This window comes from Vicia villosa, linkage group LG4 (assembly GCF_029867415.1).
Source record: "Vicia villosa cultivar HV-30 ecotype Madison, WI linkage group LG4, Vvil1.0, whole genome shotgun sequence".
Classification (NCBI taxonomy): domain Eukaryota; kingdom Viridiplantae; phylum Streptophyta; class Magnoliopsida; order Fabales; family Fabaceae; genus Vicia; species Vicia villosa.
In genome coordinates, this window is record NC_081183.1 from 144,157,717 (window position 1) to 144,184,456 (window position 26,740).

Below are 26,740 nucleotides of genomic sequence, written 5' to 3' on the forward strand. Positions count from 1 at the left end.
TCTCTCAATTTCAATTTGACGTATTTCTCTATCCCGAGTTCGAAATACGTTGTCAACTCAAGTATCAAATTCCATTTGGTTCCTATATTTATTTAACCGGTAAGTTTTTGACATTTCGATTAATTTTAGAGTATTTGTAAAATCGAATTAGAATTCGATATTTAGGTGTATAAATGAATTGATAGGTTTATCAACAGTGTTTAGAGACAATGTAGGGGTTGTTTGAGGTTTTAAACAAACGATCAAGCCACAAAAATAGAGTTTGTAGTGGCTGGAACAGTTCTCAGACACCATTGTTGCTTTATTTATTTTCTTCAGTTCTGACCTTGCTTATTACTAACCGTTTGAATTTTTTTAAAATTTCAGAGTAGGGATCCCGAGAGGTTTTACAACCATGGGCGGAAGATTAAGGATCTCGCGCAGCCTGACGAGAAGTGGTTTCAGGAGGTACTAGCAGCTTCAGGCATGAGGGATCTCTGTACGCTCGGCTACCATACTATACATAACGGTATGCTTGCTGCCTTTGCAGAGAGATGGCATCCTGAGACCTCCTCATTTCATCTACCCCACAGTGAGATTACCATCACCCAAGATGATGTGACATGCCTACTTCATCTACCTATCAGGAGTACCCTCTTTCGTCACGGTAGGATGACGAAGGCGGAAGCTCATGAGATGTTGATTGCTGAGCTGGGGGCTGATCCCGATGACGCCCTTGAGGAGGTGGAGAGGACACGAGGGGCCCATGTCAGGTTTAGCTTCCTGCAGAGACAATATGCTGCGGATCTCACTACGGCACAACAAGCTAAGGGGACGAGTTGGAGCAGGGTACACACAGAGAGCAGGTGCTGAGATACTGCTTCCTATATTTGATAGGCACTCAGCTCTTTGTGGACACGAGCTCGTAGTACACAGACGTCGTCTACCTGACGTACTTATCAGATATAGCACGTATCCATGAGTACAACTGGAGAGAGATTGTACTGGCGTACAGTTACCACAGACTTGGAGAGGGATGCATGTGGAAGATAAGGACAGATGCGCGTAGCTGTACTCTAGTGGTGGTAACAATCTTATATTCTTCTACTTTTTTTATATTTTTTGATAGTACTTTAAAATAACCGTGTTTTTTTCCAGGGTTGGATACTACAACACTTCCTAGACATTATTGGCTCGGGAGAGGTTCCTACATACAGAGAGGTCATGCCACGTGCCAGTGCTTTCATCCCCTTAGAGGGAACCAAGTGTCTGATCCCTACAGGCGCGGTCTTGACTGCATGGCTGCCGAGGACATCAAGTACTACTGTTATGTTAAGCACTAGGAGACGGTTCCGTTTGACGAGATAGCTTTGTATTCTGGATGGTTGGCTGCCAGCTCGACCATTGTTGTACGCTATCTTCCGGAGTGTGTCATGCGTCAGTTTGGATATGAGCAGACGATACCTCGCGATCCTACTGTCTCAGCTCCTATCGCCATGACCCGCAGGCAGTTAGATGAGGTCTTTGCATACCGGGAGCATCACATGGTCCCTGAGGAGGCACGAGCGACGCTAGCAGAGCACGTCTGGAGTTGTTTCGAATGGTACATCTCATGGTACTACAGAGTCTCACACCCATACATGCTTCCAGCTGCAGAGGGAGGTCCGTCCAGACCAGCCCACAAGGAGATTCTTCGTGCGCATCAGGCTCAGTTGGACCATACTCAGGATCTTCTTCCTCGGTGTCATCAGATAGCTGACAGGGGCCTCGGAACCATTGTAGAGGGTTTAATCACTGAGGGTACTCCTTATTCGCGTGTGCTAGATGATATGATCAGGCTGGCAGAGAGTGCATACCGCCGACATCGTGCCAGGACCCGTGGAACACTTGACGCTAGGGGTAGAGCTAGCAGAGCCCTTGGTGGACGCGGAGGTGGAGGTAGAGGAGATGTGCAGGATGATACCAGGCATACTCAATATTGATATTTGATGATGTATTTATATTTCATTTTTGTATGTTTTTGATGATGTACTCGACACTTTGACCGACATTTTTTTTATATTATATTTTTATTGGTCTACCTACTATTGTCTTTAAAATGCATTACTGAATCTGAAAATGTATGTCTTTAAAAATGGAGTTTCTGAATGAAAATGACATGAATTCAAAAAATAGCAGACTGTTCCGTTGATGCACCTACGGAACATTCTACCACATTTTGTAGATGCATCTACGGAAGTATTACTAAACTGAAAATAAGGTGAATTTAATTGTGTTTTCTTTTGTTTTATACGCTTCCGTAGATGCATCTACGGAAGGAATCAATTTTTTTTCAAAATATGGGGTGCTTCCGGATGTGCATCTATGGAAGTTACAGGCAAAAATGAAATTTCGTGTGGTGTTTAAGAGATCTATGGGGTTGGTTGAGAAACTTTCTCAAGATTATCATCTTCTTATTGAAATTATATGGATCTTATAGGTACGCATCCGCTTTCTATTTTATTTGAATTCACATAAGAATTCATAAAGTATTGATGGTAAGAAACCCAACAAATAGAGTAGTATCGGAGTCATCCATATTTGATTCATGGGTGAATTTTAATAATTATTGATATTTAATATGTTTGTGGTACACATAAATATTTCATATTTCACTTTTAATCCTTCAAAAAAATTCCTTCAAAGAATGATTTTTCTAAAAAATTTCATTCATACATTGGTCGCTTGAAATTGCGGGGTTTTTATACCCCCCTCTAAACAAACTTTAAAAAAATATTAGTTACATTAACGATTCTAACACACAAATTCATTAATGTCAACAAATTCATAAATCACAGTACAAAAAATTCGAAACAAGATAAGTCGCCAAGAAAAAACTACCAAAACTTCATTAATCATCATTATCATGTTTATAAAATATTGTAATCATCATTATCATGTTTATAAAATATTGTAATTCATAACCAAAACGGTGATATGGTCTAAGAAACAAACAATTTAGCTTACATTACCCTCAAACAGAAATCAGTTCAAACCACCCATGGAATGAACATCTTAGACTGAGTTTCATACTTGACACCACTTCCATTTTTTTGTTTAGAAAGATATCCCAACTATTTTTTTTGGCTTATTACCACCGGTACATATAGTCTGGTGCGGAGGTCAGTTCTGGCATCAAGTGGGTCTAGTCTCCTCTCGATCGCAGTTGCGGGGGATCGAACCGTGGTCCTCCCTACCAAGCCCAACGCCAATCACTACTGGACAAACTAACGATTGATATAGCATCTACATTTAAATTTACTTATTATAAAAATAGAATATTGCAGTATATTTCCAAGTGCTTGATTCTTCTCATGACAACAATATAACAACATAGGCATTCAAATTTCAAGTTTCTTAGACTATTGTTTGTATTATAATTATTATTCAGAGTTATGTTATGAACAACTCACAACTAATATACTTCAACTTCAAATAAACAAATACATAACAAATAAACTCTAAGGATGTCCTCGGATTTTCCATTATTTACTACAGAAAGCATAATTGTTACATTTTATTCCTATGGATTTGTGTTTGAAGAAGATTTGGATGATCTTGTATTCAAAGAAGGCTTTATCTTGACAATATGTTCATCACTGACTCCTATTTTCTTCGCATAACAACTGATTTCAAAGAATCTTTTAACAGCTTCATCCATGTAATTCTTTCCTTGCTTAACAATTATGTCTTTCTCTATTGTACCGGTAACTAGTGAAAATACTGTCTCCTTTAAGAACTGTTTCTAGTTGGATCAACTCCTGCTTAAATTCACCGAGTTTCGCATCTTCATTAGTCTCTCCTTTCCTTAACTTTACTGGTGCTGGAAGTTCCATTGCATCAAATAACACTAAAAAGAATCAACAAAATGCAAAACATGCTGGAAAAGTTTATTAATAAAGATGAATACACGGTCAATGTATTATATATTTGTCTACGAGAATGAGGAACTAACCTGGGCATGATCAGTCGTGGGTTCTTTCCTGATTTTAACAATACCTTCAAATGTTCCAGTCCATTGATCTTTCTTGGTAAGAAAATTAGGCAAATTGAAGACTTTCTTAATTGTTGTGGAAATCGATGAGTGTTCACATTTTGATGTAGGAGTTGGTGATCTGTTTGACCCATGAACAACTGCATCAATATGACAAAAAGAACTCCTTGTGATATGACACGTGGTTAAGGGAATGAAGATCATCAGAACTAACGAGGATTTTGAACTCATTCGAAAGCTCTTCTGAATTTAATTTCATCGATTTTGATTTTGATTCTTTCTCTGACATTGATGAATTTGTGTGTTATAATCGTTGTTGCAAAACTTGCTCGCAAGGTGTTCAACAGGAGTTCAGAACTGATATCTTTCTTCTTTTTTCTGGGTTTGCTTAGAGGGGGTTTAAAACCCCCACAATTTCAAGTGTTTTCAGATTTTTTTTAACAAGTTGTCTTCCATGCAGCGTGCCACGTCAGCTGGAGTTAATGAAAGTTGAAAGGAGTGATCAAAATTGTGGATGGAAAACTTTATGAGAATTATTATTTGAAGGAAAATTTTAGAGGGACAAAAAACGAAATTTTGATATTTATAAGGATCAAAAACATATTTAACCCTAATTTTAAATGAGTCAATTAAAATTTTAAAAAATTACCAAAGTGATGTCTTTTATGGAGATTACTTATAGGAATATTAAATGTTAGGGTGTACATCTTTTTAAGTGAATGTTAATTGGCACAGGGAAAATTTGATATTTAATATGATTATATACACAAATTTATAATGATAAACATGTGATAATTTTAACGTTCACTAGTGCAGGAAGAAGATTTTACACCGGTTCTTTTAAACATATTACACTCATTATAATCGGGAGTAAACTCATCAGGTGAGATATGTATGAAGATTTTACACCCATTTAAAAAGTGGTGTAAAAAGAGGATACATTACATCTTATTTTAGAAAAAATGAGTATAAAATGTCAGATATTAATAAAGAATTTCTAGGAATATACACCCTATTTTTGATAAAATGGGTGTAAATTTGTAGATACATACACTAATTTAAACGAATTTACACCCTATTTTTTATTTATTGGGTGTAAAACACCTAATATTTAGACAAAATTTTGATGTATTTACACCCTGTTTTAGATAAAACAGATGTAAAATGACTAATATTTACACTTAATTTTAACAAATTTTAACGGGTGTAAAATCTCCAATATTCATATAGGATTAAAATTTACACTTAATTTTAACAAATCTCATATTTTACTTTTAGTTTTTTAAAAAAAAGTTCTTCAAAAAATAGTCTTTCTAAAAATTTTCATCCACATTTTTGGTCTCCAGTTAAAATCATCGGTAATTCAATGGTTAAGTAGTAAATCGTCGCTAAAACTGTCGTTAATTCTAACGTTAATTTGCAAAAACCATCGCTAAGTTGCAAGAAGGACCAAAAGTTAATGAAATTTTTTAGGAGGATATTTTTTAAAGAAAATTTTTTTAAGGACTAAAAGTGAAATATGAAATATTTAAAAAAATCATAAACATATTTCACTCATATATATATATATATATATATATATATATATATATATATATATATATATATATATATATATAATGGGTGTAACTTATCCGTTATTACCTTGTATTTATATATACACACAAAAAGATATTCAATCAGTTACTTCATGTTAATTGTACCAACAAATCATACATTGAACAAAAATTATATCTATATGTAAGTTTTTGAGAATCGCTTTCGTTTTGTCATTATTTCTTTGTTTTCTTGTAGCTTTTGCTCTTCAGCCATGTGTATTTGGTGTTCTTGTTGATTTTACTTTTCCTCCATTTGTAAAAGAAAATTGAACGCGGAGTTATATGTGGCCGATTGATATTTTTTCATGCATTGATATATAATAAATTAAACAAATATATAATAAAAAAAATGACCTAAATCCTAATGAACTTTAATGCCTCATGAGTCATGATACACGCTGGGACTGTTACGTTAAACTCAATCTTTCGATCTACTGGAAAACAATTCCTTTAAGTTAAACTAGTGAATATAAGATGTTAAACTCAATCTTATATTTCGCTTTAACCTATTATATTCACTATTTCTCTTGACAATTGACTTTCAGTCCCGGCCCTCAGATCTTCGTAGACATCTTCCTTTCTAACTACCCTCATGCATACAACTTAAGCCTACGAAATTACACTTATGTTTTCTTTCTTGGAAGAATCTTAATCACTTGAACCGTGTTTGTATACTCCAATATTTCAGTAAGCTAGTAGTTTAAATAACCATCTATATACCTATAAGTATATCACATTAGTGTAACTTAAAGGGGTAAATGATTCATGTGTATCAGGAGCATGAAATTATCACTATTTCCTTTATTAATTTTCATATGAATCACCAAATTTATATAAAAAAATGGGGTATCATGTTAAAACAATTATTCATTTAGACGTTGGAATATGCAATTTCATTATATAAGTGCCCACCAAAAATCATAAATTACAAATCTTCAATGATGTCACTAGTAACAAATTGCATGTTATTCTCGAAAAGACGAAAACACCCGAGCATTTCACCGCTAGACCACACACACGCACACTCTCATTTAATTACAATTTAACCGAAATTTTTGAGACCCTTTGCGGTAGCTCGCCTTGCACAACAAAATAACACGACCCATCAAAATCAATCAAAAAATAAATACAAGGTACAATAAATTTCACTTTAATACAAACTTGACTGAAAAATTCAAAAGAAATTAAAATGTTTCTGAGAAGTAAGGTTGTTAGCAATGACAAAAAATAAAAGACAAAATCGAAAGCTCTGTAATGTCAACACAATACATCATAACCAAGAAAAGTGCTTTGTTTGGCCCACTTCATTATCATTAGAAACTGCATCACATTCCATCAAAGTCATTGAAGATGGGAAACTCCTTTGTCATTATTTCAGAGATAATTGCAACCAACATAGGACTGTTAATTACATGAATTCGTCTCCATATTGAAAGATTACACATAGTTTTACACATGCATATGACACAAATTCTAACCTAAACTATTTTGATACATGTGACGCAACTATAAATATAGACATCAAAGTCGACACTTCAACTAATACATTGACATCAATAATAATTATAAGAACTAAATAAATTAAATATAATTATATGTATCAATGTCGTGTCAGACATTGATGTGCAAAACATGACACATATTTTTATTAAGAGGTGTCGGTGTTACAAAGAAAATTAACTAAAATTAGTGAAAGTTAGTTGTAGTAGTAAGAAACAAAGCTTAGTTAAGCTACAAGAGGGGCTCATAGTGATAGCATCAAGTAGTGGTGCAGCTAACTAATATTGAAAGCAACAGAATACATAAAGAAAGAGGAAGAGACAGAAGTGGGCAATCGTGAGATTCAGCGCAGTGTATGGGATTTTGTAAGATATACTGACAAACAGTGGCGGAGCCAGGACCCTGGTCCAGGGGGTGCAAACTTCCGAACATTAATTAATATTAATAATTATAGTAATATATATTTAAATTAATTAATACTTATAGTAATATATATTTAAAAAATTACATTGTATTGAAAAAATAACAATAGCAAAGTCAGTTCTAGTGCTGCATTAAAACAAACAATAACAAAGTCTTAACCAAACATTCCTAAACTTGGGCTAGAAATCAAAGGTTAATTTGAACTTGGGCTATGGGTGCAAAACTATTTTTTCAGGGGGTTCAAAATCAAATAAAATAGAGATATTGGTGCAATATTTTAAAATCCAGGGGGTTCAATTGAACCCCCTCATTATACTCTCCCTCCGCCACTGCTGACAAATGAGCCGGTCGGTTAGGTGTTTGATATAATGTCTGATAGAGCCAAAACTCAAATGCTTTAAAACCACTTCTTATTTTTCCATGTCATAGGATTAGGATCCTATACTAATGAATCTAAACAAAATAACAACAAATGTTACGGGTACACTTAGGACCCGTAATATATTGAACCGACTGGAATATAGTTTAATATTCGGTTCGATAATTAAATCGTTGAATTATATTTATGAATCAAATTAGCTAAAAATTAAGTTCGTTAAATAAATGAGCTGAACTTGAATTATACAATGTTCGACTCGTTAGATTTATGAGTCAACTTAATTATATATATGAATTATATTATCTTTAAAAGTATGTTTAAAGATTTGCTTTAAATCTTACCCCGATATTTTCTTTTAATATAATAGTTTTAATTTATAATTTATATTCTCAAATGACTAAAATATTTTAAAAATAATTATACAAATGAAATCAACATCGTAAAAATTTCAATCTTATAACTCTTATTTTAATTCTATATTTTTTTATCAAAAAAATATTAATTTAAAATGTCAAATATATATATATATATATATATATATATATAATATTTTAAAAAATGACTTTTAAAATCGTGAAAAAAGCGAGTTGAACCTAACGAGTTGAACCGAGTTGTTCGCGAATTTCTAACGAGTCGAATTTGAGGTGAAAAAAATTTGTGACGAACTCAAATCGATATTTGAGCTTAATCAATTCTTAACGAGTCGAGCCGAGTTGAAGCGAGTTCGACTCGACTCAACTCATTTCCAGCTGTAACCATATATCACCAAAACATTTTTTTTTATTTTTCTCTCTTTAAAACAACTTTGGTGTTGGTTAATGATAATATAAAAATTTGATAAATAAATATATAGTTTTGTTAAGAAATATTTTAAGTATTAAAAAGTAATTTGAAGTGAAAAAATAAAGTTGATTAATTAAATGTAATAAGTTAGTTAATATAGTTTATAATTTAGTTATTGAGTGTTTAACATAAAAAAATGAAGTCTTATGTGGTAAATCAATTTTGGTTAATAATATGTATAAAATTGGTTAATATAATTTTTAATTTGATTAATGAGTTCTTAAAGTTAAAAAAAAAAAAAAAATTAAAGTTGATTAATGTAATTTTTTCATAATTTAATGTCAGAATTTGGTTTATATTATTTATTTTATTGGTTAATAAATTAGTGCAAGTGGTTAATAAATTATAAATAAAATAATAACATATACTTTTGTGATTAATACAATGGTAAAGTTGGTTGATGACAAAATCTTATTTTTATGTCAGAAAATAAATTTTGAAGAAAGAATATTTTGTATAAATAATATTTTTTATAATTATTTGGAAAAAACATTCTTTATTGTGAACAGTACATGTCAAATTTAGGTGTAAATTTGGTATCAATGTAGCACGCCTGAAATTAAATATACGGGAGAGGTGTTGAGAATCAAGTGTGAGGAAGGAGTCTCACATTGATTAGAAAATGGAAGATTGAACACTTTATAAGTGAGAAAACTCAAACATCTATCACTTTAAGGTTTTGAGTAAATATGTAGTGTGTCTCTCACAAAAGTGTGTTTCAAGTGTAAAAATGCTCCCTCGTTGTGATCTCCTGAGAGTAGTCTCTAACAGTTGTATCATGAGTTTTTAGTTTCGAGTTAAGGGGTCAGCTTACTTGTATTGAAAGAAATCCCCACAGGTGGTGGTGTCCCATTAAAGAATGTTAATAGAGGTACAAAGAACATCCACTTGAGGGGGAGAGGGACATTGTGTATAGACTCACACTTAAGGGGAAATATTGAGAATCAAGTGTGAGGAAGAAGTATCACATTGATTAGAAAATGGAAGATTGAGCATTTTTTAATTGAGAGAACTCACACACCTATCACCTTAAAGTTTTGAGTGAATATGTGGTGCGTCTCTCATAAAGGTGTGTCTCAAGTGTAAAAATGCTCCCTCATTGTGATCTCCTGAGAATAACCTCCAACAAGAGGGAGTAGTTTAAATCTTCACCCTTCAACATTCACATTTTTAAAAAATTTTATTATTTTTTTTTTTAATATGTGGTGTTGATTTCACATGATGATAAATTTAAGGGAGACAATCCACTTCCTAAATATATAGATCAAATATATATTTTAATAATAAATAATTAATCAATTGTTAGTATATATTATACAATTGTCAAAACTTAAATCATGTATTTTTTTAATTTCTTTTATTTTTTAATTCATCTATTTTAAGGCAATTGTATTAGACACTGATACATGTAAAACATCTAATGTTATTTATTTATTAAATTTAAAAAACAAATTGATAAAGATTAGGTTAAATTACAGTTTTTGTTCCCCTATTTTTTCAAACTCACGATATCAATCCTCCTATTTTTTTAAACAGTTTTGGTCTCCTATGCTCGTTTGTCCTCCTAAAAATGATGATGTGTACCATTTTTTAGCTACGTGGCACATAAGTTGATTTTATTTTTCCAGGTCACTTTTTTCTATATAAAAATAACTTGTAATTTTTTTTGTTAATACATAAATCAATTTAGCCTAAAGTCGTCTTCATTTCATTTTAGGTTCTGAAATTCTTTCATTTCCTTGTTTCTGTGTTTAAATTTGTGACCCTAATCCTCGATTTTAATTTTGATTCCCTTAATCAATCTTCTTCCTTCCATTACCTAAGTTTGTTTTCTTCCCAAATCAGTTTGTTAACATCTGAATCTGTTAACATCTCAAGCAACCTCTCCCATTCTAGGAGAAGAAGACTGCAATGTTATTGTGGGTTGGACTCGCCCCTTGTGACTTCCTAGACATCTGAGAATCCAAGTCACAAGTTCTATGGATGTGGGTTATACAAGGTAATTTGTAATACCTAATTTTTTCCTCATATAATCTTCTCAATCTCAAATTTTAAAATAATTATTATCCCTTATGGTTTGTGTTACTCAGTTAGAAGGAAGGAAAGGACGTCAATTTTTTAAATGGTTTGATGAGGCGATGATAGAACGCTCACATGAGGTGATTAATTCACTTTTGAAAAAAGTGAATAAATTGAAGAAGAAGAAGAAGAAGAAGAATGCAATGGTGAAGAAGATAAATGCTAGCTTGAAGAAGAAGAAGAAAAATATCAAGTGTTTAGTTATTTTATTGACTCTGTCATGGGTTTTGACTATCTTGATTATCAAAAAAATGTTGGTTGGTTAATTTAGAAAGATTGTTTAGCTCTACTGTCATGGATTAGGCAATGTAATTTTGTTTTACCTTTACAATTATGGATTAGAATGTGTATTATTGGTAATGTTATTGTTATGGATTAGAGTGTTTGATGTTGGTAATGTTACTTTGTTCTCTAAGAATTCTGTTTGTAATCTTGTTAAGTAGGCATTAAAACTTTCTCACAAATAAACATTACAAAATTGAATTGATGATAAAGGTTTCACAAAAGGATTTATTTGATTACATAATTATCGGTTTCACATTAAGATGTGATACATTACCTAATTAAAAGTTTCACCCAAAAGATGTGATCTATTACATAATTAAAGGTTTCACAAAATATTTGATCCATTACAAAAATATTCAAAATATTATACACAAAGAACATTCCAATGAAGTTGTCTCTTGAGTTTGTGGAACTTGTGATTCTTGTGTCAAAACGGTATGTGCTTTATTGGTTGATGTTGTCTTTTGCTTCTTTGCCTTGTTACTTCCTTTGGGAAATTTACGCTATGCCACTGTCTCCCATAACTCTTACACTTTACGGTAGTCAAATTCCTAGGAAACATATTGCTTGATGTGTGTTTATCATTGGATTTATTTCATTTCTTTTTGGGTCAACCCGGAGCTCTTCTCATGACCGGTGGATGAATAGGACCCCCTTGAGCTATTGGCCAAAGTATTATGCCATTGAATGGTCGAACGAGATATGAATATATTGCCATGAAGCTTGTTTTCCCGTTTACCATGAAATTTCAGTTCATAATAACATTAAGTTTACCACAACATGTACCAATTCAGAATACCATTCAGTTACCACATGTACCATTTCATTTTCATAATGTATATTAGTACAACATGTAGAGCCATATCAGTAACAACAATACCTAGTTTCTAAAGCCATGTGAGTAACATAACAATCATATCAGTCCAACCATGTTAGTAACATAATAGCCATATCTCAGTCTATATCAGTAGCATAACATAATACAACATATATAACATAACAGTAACATAACAATCCATATTAGTAACATAACTTAGTACAACATATATAGTATTGCAGTAGCATAACAACCATATCTCAGTCCATATCAGTAGCATAACATATATAACATAACATTAGCATAACAGTCATATCAGTAGCCTATATAGTTCAGAACATAACAACATAATCAACATATAATTCAGTCATAGCATAGCACTCACTTTGGCCATGTACTCAATTTGTCCATATCAGTCAGCATATATAGTTTAAAATAATCGAGTCATGACATAGCAGAATAGTTCAGTCATAACATATCAGTGTAATTTAGTCATATCATAGAAGTACATATTAGTATTAACATAATAAACATAATCAGCATTATAATTCACATTAGTAATTTAAAGAAGTACTTATAATATTGTGAAACATACAGATCAACTTCATCCTTGTTGTGTAAAATACAAACAATTGCATGGACATAAGGTATGTCCCTCAAATCCCATTTACGAAAAAATACAGTAATGTCACTATAAGTTAACCTCATAAGTTTCAATACCATTTGTGACACTAAATATGTTGAATTTATCACCTCCGTGCCAATTTGGAGTCCAACCTTCAGGTGCCCGTTTCAACTTTTCTTTTGTTTCACTATCCAAACTGTGATGTAATGCTTTAATCCTTCAAGCAATGTAATAATGGGCTTGTCTTTATACTCTAATATAGCCATGTTGAACGCCTAGCACATGTTATTCACTTGCAAATCATAGTGACCGTAAATGTGGAATGCATACCTAGTCCACATGGAAGGTGGAAGTGCCATCATGTCTTTCTATGCATCTTTATTGATATATTTTATTTTTTGCATGACTCTCTTATTCTCAACAGTTATGTGGGTCAATAGTTATGTTATTTTTCCACTATCCAAAACACGTCTTGTCCCACGTTTCTTCTACCCAGGGGCGAGTAAAACGCATAGGCGAGGTGGTACCTCCCTTCACGAGACCTCACATTGTCGTCCTTTCTTAGGGCGGTCCTAAGTTGTCTCCCTAAGCAAGGTTATTTATAAATATAACACAACACAGTTTCTCAGACACTAGTCCTTCGGCAGAAGCGGAGTTTTTTTTACCTTCGATTAATAGGAGTATTCAGAGGACTGGCATTTTCCCTTTGAGGATTTTGTCGACCTTTAGGAATTCAAGTTTTCAATATGACTATATGTTTTTGTTCATGAGGCAATGAGACCTTCAAATGATATATTAGGTAGTCTGGGCGGGGACGTTGAGTCCCTCAGACAGGTCGTTAATATTTTAGGCAGGACTTCTATCGAGCCCTCTGACAATACTTAACTGGGGGTGGCAAAATGGGTCTGACCCGTTAGGCATTCCCGCTTTGCGCGCAGTTTAGTGCGGGGAGGGCCAAGGTTATAGACCCTCATCCTTTAATGTGATAGTCCCGCCCCGCCCTATTTTTCATGCGGGCATGCAAATTAACATAAAATTTTGCATTTTTAGGCTTAATAAGTGTAGTGCCTGCAGGCTTAGCCTGCCCCGCCCTTACTTTTTTTCGGGGAAGGCCAAGGTTTTAGGCCCGCATCCTTAACTATACCTTCCCCGCCATGTTTTTTTGTGGGCTTTTGAAAGGAGAGGGCCTAAACGAGGCGGACATGCCCGTTTTCCACTCCTAGACTTAAAATTAAGTTTATGGGGCTTGATATAGGCCGCGCTTATTTAGGCGTGATCTTTTGGATACAATATCGCCTGAGGAGATATTGAGTCCCTTATGAGAGATCTTTTATCAGCTCTGAGGACACTAAGTCCTTAAGAAGTTGCATTTACATAATCCGGTTGCGGAGGCATTGAGTCCCTCAGGCGATACTTTTTAGGTAGGACTTCTGTCGAGCCCTCTAGCAAGACTTGTCACCAAGAATCTTGGGCCCGATACAGGTAGCGTCCATTAGGCATGATTTTTTGACACAATCTTGCTCGAGGAGATACTGAATCCCTCAGGCGAGAGCTTTTATCACTTCTAAGGACACTAAGTCCTTCAAAGGTTACATTTATGTAATATGGCTGGGGAGGCGTTGAGTCCCTCAGACGAAATGTTATTAGAAGGGACTTCTATCGATCCTTCTACTAAGACTTGTCACCAAGACTCCGAGGCCTAATACATCTCGCACCCATTAGGCGTTATTTTTTGTACATAATCTTGCTCGAGGAGATACAGAGTCCTTCGGGCAAGAGCTTTTATAAGTTCTAAGGATGCTAAGTCCTTCAAAGGTTGCATTTATGCAATCCGGTTGATGAGGCGTTGAGTCCCTCATATGGGAAATTTTTAGGCGGGACTTCTATCGACCCCTCTAGCAAGGCTATTCACCGAGACTCTTAGGCCTGATATAGGTCACGCCTTATACTTTATTTTTGGTTACAATCTCGCTTGAGGGGATATTGAGTCCCTCAGGCAAGAGCTTTTATCCAACTTGGTGTGGCACTTGAGGACGACGAGGATTTTCCTACATCAAATGTGTATTTCCTTGAGAGGCGGCAAGAATCTTTTCTACAAAGTCTGAAAATTCATGTATCGCCTTGATAGGCGGTAAGGACCTTCCCCGTGGAAGTCCAGCAAGTGTACATTTCCTTGAGAGGCTGTAAGGATTTTTCTGTAGAAGTCCAAAAAGTGTGCATTGCCTTGAAAGGCGGCAAAAAACTTCCCAGGAAAATCTAACAAGTGTATATTTCCTTTAGAGGCGGCAAGGATCTTACAGTGGAAGTCTAGTAAGTGTACATTGCCTTGGGAGGCTGAAAAATATTCTCTTGGAAGTCCAACAAGTGTATATTTCCTTGAGGCGGCTAGGATCATCCCATGAAAGTACAACATATTCATATTGCCTTGATATATGGCATGGATCTTCTTGTGGAAGTCCAGCAAGTGGGATGTTTCAAAGAGGGGTCCCTAGTTGAACGAAACATTTGAAAGACTGTCAATAACTACACATGCACAATGTTTACATGAAAAATAATTTCGCCCCTGGCTGCTCCTATAGTGTTCTTAGGAAAACCTAAGGATATGACGTTCGCAGTGAGAATGTGCCTCATGTATCTTCGTCGAGCAGTCTTGGAGAGGCCTCTCACAAAGACACCTCTGACGATGATGCTTATTATGTGATGTGGGAACCTGTCAATCATCTTCTGAAAAAGAGGATGAAATGGTATGAGTGAAAGGTATGACCCAAGTTAGTTTTGTCGGGGCTCCACAATGGATGCCATTGTACCGTCCAAAAAAGTACATGTGTGTGTTCCCCCTATAAGGGTAGGGAGACTCAGATGCCCTAATTGGTATATTACACGTTTGAGGGTGATGGATAGTTCACGATGTTGAGTAGCCTTGTACGATGGTTTTTGAGACTGTTTAGGGGACCAACTCACGTGAGATAAGAGGCACTGGTGTTTGTAAGCGCTTTTAAGTCACAGGGGGGTTGAAATGATGTTGCTAGGGTTACTCAAATTAGAATACTGTCTGAGTGGTGTCTGGATGTGTCTAAGTATGTGTTACTTGAGAGTTGTTCTTTTCTCCTTTGAAGGATGAGGTATTTAAAGGAATTCCTCATTCCTAGGGCTTTCTTGGAAAAGGTCGCCGCCCACCCAATCGAAAGGTGGACAATTGAATTCTTATTCCCAAGAAATATGTGGGTAAATAACTATCTTGACTTTCTCATTATCCAAAACATGTCTTATCCCATGTTTCTTCTATCCAAGGGCAAAGAAAATGTAAGGGTGAGGTGGCACTCCCTTCAGGAGGCCTCGCATCGGCGCCATTTCCTAGGGTGATCCCAAGCTGTCGCTCTAGGCAGTGTTATTTGCAAATATAACCATACACTTATATATATGACTGAAAACAACTGTCAATATTACACCACAATTCAAATAGATGTGTCTAATAAGTCAGAAAATACATTATTATTTTTTTCTAAAAATTTTATCTCACCTCAAACATGAATGTTGGTATCTAAGATGACTTGAACGTGATGCTAGGGGATCATTTTGTACTTAATCATATGTCATAGATTCAAGCTCAATCCTAATTACACAACACTGTTAAATTATTTTGAGAGAAATTTTTGGTATCCATTATGGTCTTGCCTAATTTGATGTATTAATCTTAGTAGTTACGCTTATACGATTTTCAATTGATACAAAAAGTGTATGTCGGTGCAATTAGGCATGACAACGTTGTGAGGCATGGACAATTTTAATTTTTCCAAACTCAAATGCAAATCTCTAATTAATACTTGTTACTCGCCCCGATCCCCTTCGGTGATGAAAAATAGAACCCTAAACTCGTTTCAAATTGGTTCAGGTTCAGTTCGGATACCCATTTCCCACTCTCTCTATGGTGTAATCAAATTTTTAAATAGAAACTAAAATACAAAAGAAAATTATCAAAAATTTGCAAATATACATTTCAAATAATAAAGTAAAAATCAAAAATCAAAATAAAAAAACATCGACGATACAACTAATATTCTAAATTATATAAACTAGATATAAAAGTACCAAATGATATATACATGATGGGTATATGGGCTGGTTAGAAGTGGATACTAATGTCCCCATTACCCGGATTCTATTGCCATGGCAAGATGCAATTATATATTTTTAAAAGATAATAAGCCATTGAAATTCTACATAGATATAAAATTAGACTTTTAAAGAATCTATAATGTAACATCCTAAAACTCTGAATCTTAATTTAAAAGATAACAATGAATATACATGAATAAACATCATCATTAGGGTGTCACACATACTTCTCAATTGAACATCCTTTTCAAAATTTAAGAAACATCACATCAGAATTTAAACATTTAATTAATTAAAACATCTCTTGTTCTCAAAAGGAATTAACTTTGAAATAATTGAAAATAAAACTAAAAATAACTAGCTAAGATAGACGTAACAATTATTGTCATAGTATAAACTAAATAAACACAAAAATAAAGAAGCAAAGATAGCCATCTTCCAACGCACAAGACACTAAGGCTCATCTACCTGAGTATCTGCAACAACGGCATAAGTAACCACACAACAACAAACATTGGTGAGAATGTATTCAAATCATGTTAGTGGTGTATAATACAACAAGATAGATACACAACATAATTCAATCAATCATCAATTAATCACCATGCAATATCAAGTATGCATTGGACACCCCGACTCTACTCTGATGCATGTGGTACCAAGGTTTGAAAGTCTCAGAGTTATGTTACTTAATTCATCCATGAGTTCCATCTCTAAACCTCAATTTCATTAATGGTTACATCTCTAAACCATGAGCTTCTCAGTGATTCCATATTTGAATCAAGACTCATCACTGATCACATCTCTAGATCAACACTCAACAACGGGCTGAAGCCCCCACCTATCACCTCTCTACATGATGTGTGACTGCTACATACACAATACATAAAGACTCACAACTACATCCGTCTCCGAAGCTCAACATCGGTTCCATCTCTAAATCGAACTCAACGTAATAAAATTAATATCAATATAAGGTCACACTAACATCTCCATCTTTGAACCGAACACCTCAAGCATAATCAATTATTAAATCTCAACAGAAAAATTAAGGTTATATAATTTCTCATCAATAATCATCTCAACATCAAAATCAAAATTTATCCTCATGGGATAATCATTAATTCAATCAATCACAACAATCAAAACAAAATGTTTCCATCCTCACCAACCGTCAATTAGTGTTACACAACAAGTAACATAGTATAATCACATCCTCACATATACTATTTGTAATACCCGAGGCCGAAGAAGGCGAGGGGTGGTTGCACCGCATGTAACACCTGAGGCCGAAGAGGGAAAAGGTGGTCGCCCCATTGGAATGAGAGGGATCCTGAGGCCGTACAGGTATGAGACTGCATGGTTGAAGGAAAGCTTATAAGGATTGATGAGTACTACCTATACCAATAAGATGCATCTTCTTTTCAGTAGCCTATTCCATAAGAACTCCACAGTTAAACGTGCTTGACTTGAAGCAATTTAGGGATGGGTGACCTTCTGGGAAGTTTCCCAAAAAGCGTGTGAGTGAGGACAAATCATGCTGAAAAGACCCGTGTTGGTTTGTAGGATCAGTCGATCATCCCAAAAGCAGTCTGGGGCATTATAAATGGTATTAGAGTCAAACCTTTCCCATGTGGTTCAAGGATGAACCATGCGGAAGCTGGTGGGCATGTAACACCCGAGGTTGAAGAAGGCGAGGGGTGGTTGCATCGCATGTAAAACCTGAGGCCGTGCAGGTATGAGACTGCATGGTTGAAGGAAAACTTATAAGGATTGATGAGTACTACCTATACCAACAAGATGCATCTTATTGTCGGTAGCCTGTTCCAAAAGAACTTAATAGTTAAGTGTGCTTGACTTGGAGCAATTTAGGGATAGGTGACCTTCTGGGAATTTTTTCGAAAAGTGTGTGTGTGAGGACAAATCATGCTGAAAAGACATGTGTTGGTTTGTGGGGTCAGTCGATCATCTCGAAAGCAGTTTGTAGGGTTACACTATTAACCTCTTAGGACATTACAATGAGGTAGTACTATGCGTTATCATTCCAACACTGTAAACTGCGCCTCAATTGGAGTCACGAAACTCAAGTTATGATCAAAACAATATCTAAAGAAAATCAGCCTAGTTGGCGATGGTTAGACCGTTACCCAGTTAACGCCCTTCATCTTTTTTGACGCAATGACGGTTGGACTGTCACAAAGGTGTCGCCCATCACCACTGCAGAATGCAGAGTTCTGCATTCGATTCTGTAAAAGTCAACATGCTCATAATTAACATACAATAATTATATAACAATTATAACAACATACAACACACACACACACACACACACACACACACACACACACACACACACACATATATATATATATATATATATATATATATATATATATATTATAGATCCTAACAACATTTAATCATCAATCTATTGGCATAAAATCAACATCAATTACCATACATCGATTTAGAGAGGTTTGCATAACCCTCTCTAAATCCAAAAATCAACAAAACTTTATTAATGTATGAAAAGGGGAAAGGGAAGAAGAAGAGGGTAAGGACCCCTCTCTATGCTCTATGTAATTAAAACATCCATAATTGAGCCAATTCCCCCCCCCCCCCTCTTACCCTGGTGATCCTCTTTTTTCAACCCTTGCTCTCTTAGTTTGCCTCTTTTCCAACTTTTTCCTCTTTCACGTTTCTAACTTTTTCAACTTTCCCTAACTCTCCCAATTTAACCTAATTTCTTTTTATTATATATCCATGCCTCACCACACCCCTAATTACTTTCTTATTTCTAATTATTTTCTTTAAAACTCTTCAAATTCTACTATTTTATATTACTCACTAATTAAATAATAATAATAATAAAATAAATAATTCTTCAATTGAAATATGATTTATAATAATTACTTAATTAATTCTAACACTCCCACAAACTCTATTAATTCGAATTAATTCTCGGTTGGCTAATTTTCTCACTTCTCTCGACTTCTCGATGACACCCAACCGATGACACGTTTATTTATAATGGAACAAGTTTCTATCAAAGGCGTTTTTGAATTACCTTTACTTTATTTTTTATAGGTTTAGTAACTTTTTTTTTTGTTTCATAGACGAAATTTAAAAAAACCTCATATAAAAAAGTTTGAATTTCCTCTCTGACTTATGAAAATTCTCTATAGTGCAATATGAATGCTTCCAACATTGTAGTGCAGAATGTAGGCACAAGCAATATGAATGCTTCTAACACTGTAGTGTAAAATGTCAAAGAACATGTTCCAGACATCATGGATGACATTTTAGATACAGAAACTAAGTTATGTCACAAAAAACATGTGAGTACGAGGAACTTTATTGAAGATATAATAGTCTTCTGTATGTTAGATCTCAAAATTGAAAAAGGTAAAATCTATGACGTTTATCAAATTAGGAAGAAATCCAAGATGTCATAAAATATGTTTCAACTTCTTACTTTTGTTTATGAATTACCACATATGAACTTTATGATACTCATGCAAGGAGTTGTCATCAAAGGGGATGTTGATGGTCAGGTCGAAGGTCCTTCCAACATTGAACAACCAACGATGGTTTAGAAGAATAAGATAAATAAGATTAATGATTATGGAAAAATTCTTCTTATTAGGGATCATTCTCATATTTCTGGAATTTTGAAACATGATTTTGTGTTTTGTAAAGCTGAAATTGGCGCTCCTCTTAGTTTGTTGAATTTTAGTTATAGGTTGTATGTTAGAAAACATGTCCCAGACATTGTTCCTCACAAAATTCCACATTTTAACAAGTCTGATCTAGCTGCTGGTAAAAACATTCTTGATGTCCAACTCATGTATGACCTTATAAGAAACCATCATCTCATTCAAAAGACAATTGCTGATGAGACCAATGAAACGCTAATATTCTTTTTCATATTGCTTGTGCCTCCCATAAGGTAGTGTGTTCTGAAGACTGTTATTTTGATAGCAGTTGCACTAGAAACTTGATAGGAGAAAGAAACTATGTTACATCATCACTTCATCAATGAGCTCTCCACTAAAAGTCTTAGCTTCAACTCCAATATAGAAGACATCTTCATTTTATTTGATCATGTAAATGGTACTTATTGTACTAAGAGTGACTACACTTGGATCCTAAGCAACAAAAAAGATTTACATAATCCTAACACGGAAACCAATCATGGCTTTGGATATGAAAACTATGCCTCCTAGAAAAGATTAAGACCCACTTTTGACTTTCTTGTCACAACTTTGTTCTTACTCTTTATCCCCTTCACCATCGAAACATGGTCTCATCCACTATGTGTTATAGACGTGGCTTTATTTTACTTCTTTGTGTGCATGACTGTAAGGATTCTAGAAATATTTGGTTGCAACTTGAACTTAAACATCCAATTTTTTTCTTGACTTAGGATGAAAATGTTTAGATAAAAAATGAGACTCATGGTACCCATCATAACCTCTTTTCCGGTGGAATCTAGTGGTCTTGGAAAAGCCATAACTCCACGTGTATATCTCATGAGACTATTTCTTTGTATCAACTCTCATTAGCTGCCCATTCTATGTAAGATTCCTTTCATACTTGCTTCAATAAAAATCAAACTCAACAAACAAAACAACTGTTTTAGTAGATAAAATTCCCATAACTTCTTTGACACTATTATTAATGTTGATGGAAATTATAATGGCCCATCAAATTGCATTGGGTTTGGTGGTACCTTTCGCACTCATAAGGGCTTGCCAATGTGATTTCTCTAGTTTCTTACAAGACTCTATAAATATCCTTCAAGAAGAACTGTTTGCTATTCACAAAGGACTTTCACTAGCCAAAGGTAAGTATTATTGACTTGCCATGCTACACAAACTCTTCTCTCAATATTAGTCTCATTGAGAACCCCTTAATAAGCAGCATAAAGTTGTAATGTTGATCTAAAGCATTAAGGAAATCTTAATTGAAAACAAAACTTTTATAGTGTTGATTTCATGGTTGTTTGGTACATCTATCAATATTTATCTCTTGATCCATGCCCTATCTCCTTCGAGATTTGAGGGACATCCTTAAAATAGACACTGCATGAACTTTATTTTTAAAAATTTAATTGTTTTTCCCCCTTTTTTTATCATTGTAACAAAAAATCATAAAATGACATAAAATACATTCCATCTTATTCCATTCAATTTTATTCTCCTATCTAAATACTAGTAGAATATAAACTTATTTCATTCTATTCTTTTTCATTCTATCATATTTCATCCATGGCCGTCTTTGAGAGTGTGCAAGGCGGCCTAGCCTCACATTTTTTATAATTAAGTTATAGAAAAAAGGGTCTCCATACACATATAACATAATTAATTTGCGATTGAATGAGGCCTCTTATTAGAAGTTCCGTGAGTCAACTGAAAGTAACTTTAGCCTCTTACACAAGATCTCTCAAAAATTTGAGACGACTCTGAATTTTCATCAATCCCAATATAACTTAAGAGAATTGATAATTGGGATAGAGTTAATCACCTGATATCCATCTAAAATTTCAATTCATAAAAAAAATTTAAGAAAATAAAAAGCTAATTAATTTGAAATTGTGACCAAAAAAAGCTAATTAATTTGAAATTGTGATAAAAAGCTAATTAATCACAATCACACACATTTTAGTGACAAAAAAATCACAATCACAAAGGAAAATAAAGGAAAGAGAGCTATGATATGATAATAATATTGATAACACTACTAACATCTTCCCTCTCTCATCACATCACCCTCACTAAGAAGAGAGAGAGGAAGAAAACAAGAGAAAAAGGTTAACACCCACACGCACGCAGAAAACACAAAGCACGTTGAAGCTCCCAATTGGAAAAATGAAGAAAAAGTAACACCAACTAGAGTAGAGCATAACGACCTCCTCAACAACACTATGCCGTGAACAATCACCACCCCACAATTTCCATTCATACAATTTCTTTCTCTTCTTTGTGATGGGGAATGTGAATGGCAGAGAAGAAGATTTCAACGGCACACTATCGGAAGCTTCATCTGATGATGGAGAAAGAGAGGGAGGTTTTGACAGTGTCAGCGATTCCATGTCTGTGCCTGATGGGGTCGTTGAAAATCCTTTACCTTCTGAGGAAATGGGTCATTCTCCACCTGCTAGCCCTAGAACTACTCAATCTCCGTTAATGTTCTCTCCTCAAGTAAAGTTTTTTCCTTTTCTATCTCTTAACCCTTTTCCCCAATTCACCAATAAAGGGTTTGTTTTATTTTTATTACCCAGATTGTGAAAACTCATAAAGTTTAGTTTTTTTTTTTTTTTGGTGTGTGTGAATCTGTATCTAAAGTCAAAGTTTGATCAGTTAGGTTTTGGTTTTGATTTGATGTTATTTATTGTTATATCTGGTTTGGTTTTGTGCAATTATTTTGTTTTTTGATTCATACATTAGTTTACAGTTCCATGTTTTTCAGTTGGGGTTTTTAGAGAATTTGATCAGATTCAGGGTTTATATCGATGTTTTCGCCAATCAGAATGTGTTGGAACATAATTGAGTGTTGTTGTTGTGATTGGGAAACAAAAGTAGCTTATGCTTATGTTATTGGGATTACTTTAAGGGAACCATATTCCGATATTCTTGATTGTTGTCACTTTCAAGAATCAACTTTCTTATCCTTTTGTTGTTTTGGATATATGTTTTTCTTGGATTTGAACTATTATTGTGTGTGGTGTGGATTCACTGTTATCATCGGTTGTTAATCGTTTTTCTTTTCCTCGTGTTTAGGTTCCGGTGGTTCCACTACAAAGACCTGATGAGATGCAGGCTCCGGCCCCTTCCTGGATGCAAACTACTTCAGGGTATGAGGATATGTTTGATGAAATTGGGATTCCGACGATGATTACTTGGAGTTATGGTGGTAAAGAAGTTTCCGTGGAGGGGTCATGGGATAATTGGAAATCAAGGTTTGGATAATTTAGCGTCGATTAAGTTCAGTTAATGCCGGTGGTGCTAAACCAAAAAAAAAAGTTCAGTTAATGCCGATATGTTGTCACTTGTCAGTTGTGGATCGTAGAAAGTAGCAGTTTGCTCAAAATCTGCTATGCCACAGTGCTACAACGTTCTATTATAGCTGCTGTTTTAACATTTTTTTTCTTCTAAATTGTTTATTGCGAAACGATAGTGATTTGGTTAAACTCTGCTATGATATAGCACTATAACTGATATGATGTTTTCACCACTCCTTTTGTTGATTGTAAAAGCAAAGTGAACACGAGAACATGTTTCAAGTGGAAAAGAAAATAAAAAAGAAGCCAAATGCAATCGTGATATGTTCTTTATTTGTCTTCAATGGTTTGTATATCTGCTTCTTAGATACTGATATTTCTTGTTTATCAGAATTCCCTTGCAGAGATCAGGAAAGGACTTCACTATAATGAAGGTGCTGCCATCTGGTGTGTACCAGTTTAGATTTATCGTGGATGGACGATGGAGGCACGCACCTGACTTGCCTTGGGAACAAGATGATGCTGCCAATACCTACAACATTCTCGACTTACAGGTACTATTTTGTTGACATTTTTAGTGTGTTTCTTGTGATCAAAAGGCATAATGATCTGGTAATATTTTTAGTCTCTTTTGATTATTAGATAATCTTCCTTAATAGCATAAATTTTCTTTTTGTAATAGTGGTTACATATTAGTTTATCATAGCTTATCTTATATGACTCATGCAGCTTTTGAAACTGGAACTTGAACTTGGAAGAGCTTATTTGGTCATACATATGATATAAAGCACTTATGTGAATGTTTCAAAACGGTTTATACAATATCATAAGCTGATTTCATCTTATTCTCACAAGTGCCCCCATAATAAGCTACTATTCTCAGTTTATGCAGAGTTTATCTTTGTCTTTGATTGTAGAAATGCATGCATAAATTTTCATTTGATAAACACATATGGAATAAACGTTTAATTAAGTTGTTTATTCAAGCGCATCTTAAAACCTATCGTTTGCATTATGTTTACTTCTAAAACTAGAAGGTTCTTGACTTCTAAGATGAGATTCATGCCAACGATTTTATCTATTATATGTAGGATTATGTTCCCGAAGACATTGGAAGCATTTCTAGTTTCGAACCACCTAAATCACCAGATTCTAGTTACAACAACTTACACCTAAGCTCCGAAGATTATGCAAAGGAGCCGCCACTGGTTCCTCCATTCATGCAAATGACTCTTCTTAACGTTCCATCGACAAATATGGAATTCGAACCTCTCGTGTCCAGACCACAGCACGTAATGCTCAATCATCTCTATATGCAGAAAGGAAAGAATAGCCCTTCAGTGGTTGCGCTCGGGACAACTCATCGATTTGTAGCGAAATACGTCACTGTGGTGCTGTACAAGTCTTTGCAGCGGTGAAGCATGAATGGCATGGACCATGGACTTGAGGTAGGATAGCCTTTAACTTTGAAGTCCTTGTATTTGTTAATATAGTTTCCAGTAGTACAATCTTTAGAGAGATACTGGAAGCTACAGAAGGATATATTTACATGAAAGTCAAGATTATGATACATACAATGCAATTGCTTGATGGTTGTTATTCATCATGCAATTTCAATTAGAAAATTTTACTTCATTTGATGACGGTATTCTGTTGGAATATTTATCTTACATGTATGTGGTTATATTAAGCTTCAAGATTTACCTCATCTATTGCGTTACTACAATTCACACTCTAAACCTACGAAGCACAGACACGGATACCGGACAAGATACCACACCGATAGTAAATTAAAAAATGAATAAATTAAACGTAATCACAAATGTCAGTGTCGTGTGGTGTCTGACTCTGACACGAACACAAACACACTTTTCCAGAGGTTCAGTGCTAAAGGGCTTTAAGCATTGCTGTTTCTTAATTTGCCACCTTGCAGAAACAGTCCACCCCAGCTTTTTCAAGAATAAAATGTGATTCTGATTCACCTTTTCAAATTGCTTCATCTATTTATGTGTTACTATCTTTTTGCTATATATCTTAAACGTCCTATTATTTCAGTGATTTCTGGCATCTTGTTCTTTTTGGAATTAGATTCTGTAGCACTCTACTATTCTTGATTCTCACATGATAATAAGTGAAAAAACACAATGCTTGATTATTAAAAAAATCTGATCCTACATGATTATGATTCTAGGTGAAAGGTTACTTGTCATTTGTGAAATGATGTGTCTTGAATTATACATAAATGGTACTCGCAAGAATTTGACATTTGTTCTCAAGAACTTTTGTCAGTTTCTATCTTTTTAAATCATCTTTTTCTTCTCTAATGCATGAGAGGAAAAATTAAGTAAATTACTATTGAAAAATAGACTTGGTGTATTTGTGCAAATTTCAGTATACCTAGATTGATGTGAGAACTGATCAAACTTAAAAAATTAGTGTAAATTCACGCGTTAGAACTTTAAGTACATTCTTAATCTTTTTCATTACTACACTTTGTAGCCACACCACAATATATATATATATATATATATATATATATATATATATATATATATATATATATATATATATATATATATATATATATATATATATATATATATATATATATATATATATATATATATATATATATATATATATATATATATATATATCACAACAAACCTTTTTAGAGTCTAAGTCATCCAAACATGCAAAAATGGAACAACACATTGGCGAGGAGGTCTTAACCATGCCACCACAAAACCACTAGTGGTGTTGAAAACTCAAACACTTTGAAAACTTCGAATCTCAGTAGATTTGGAAAAGAACTAGAGATCAAAGACAAGAAACCACCACCAACGCCGACGAATCGTAGTGTGAGAACAACAGTCAGATTTGAAGCGAAACCATTGGAAACAAGAAATTAGCAATTGAAAATATCGTCGAAACCAATCACTGATGAATTAGAAATAGACCAGAAACGACGACATAATCAATTGCAGACGAGAGCCCACCCTAAAACGAAGACAAAGTCAACCGACAAAACACCACAACTCTGAAGAGCGGTGTGAGGAA

At 34.3% G+C, this 26,740-nt stretch overlaps 2 protein-coding genes across 2 annotated transcripts; both read left to right on the forward strand.

Moving 5' to 3' along the window:
• The first annotated feature begins 1,412 nt into the window (after nt 1–1,412).
• LOC131598007 (uncharacterized) lies at nt 1,413–1,961 on the forward strand. Its single transcript, XM_058870660.1, has one exon. It carries the CDS (start codon nt 1,413–1,415, stop codon nt 1,959–1,961), a length of 549 nt encoding a protein of 182 aa, XP_058726643.1.
• Nucleotides 1,962–22,401: 20,440 nt separating this feature from the next.
• LOC131595379 (SNF1-related protein kinase regulatory subunit beta-2-like) lies at nt 22,402–25,388 on the forward strand. Its single transcript, XM_058867722.1, has 4 exons — nt 22,402–22,880; nt 23,460–23,638; nt 24,072–24,234; nt 24,772–25,388. Exons 1-4 carry the CDS (start codon nt 22,665–22,667, stop codon nt 25,096–25,098), a joined length of 885 nt encoding a protein of 294 aa, XP_058723705.1. The 5' UTR covers nt 22,402–22,664; the 3' UTR covers nt 25,099–25,388.
• The last annotated feature ends 1,352 nt before the right edge of the window (nt 25,389–26,740 follow it).

Bases quoted from the DNA above. Each gene is read 5' to 3' on its own strand.
- LOC131595379 (XM_058867722.1), top strand. From the start codon at position 22,665: ATGGGGAATGTGAATGGCAGAGAAGAAGATTTCAACGGCACACTATCG. The intron at 22,881-23,459 runs GTAAAGTTTTTT...CCTCGTGTTTAG, and splicing joins CGTTAATGTTCTCTCCTCAA to GTTCCGGTGGTTCCACTACA. The intron at 23,639-24,071 runs GTTTGGATAATT...CTTGTTTATCAG, and splicing joins TGGGATAATTGGAAATCAAG to AATTCCCTTGCAGAGATCAG.
- LOC131598007 (XM_058870660.1), top strand. From the start codon at position 1,413: ATGCGTCAGTTTGGATATGAGCAGACGATACCTCGCGATCCTACTGTC.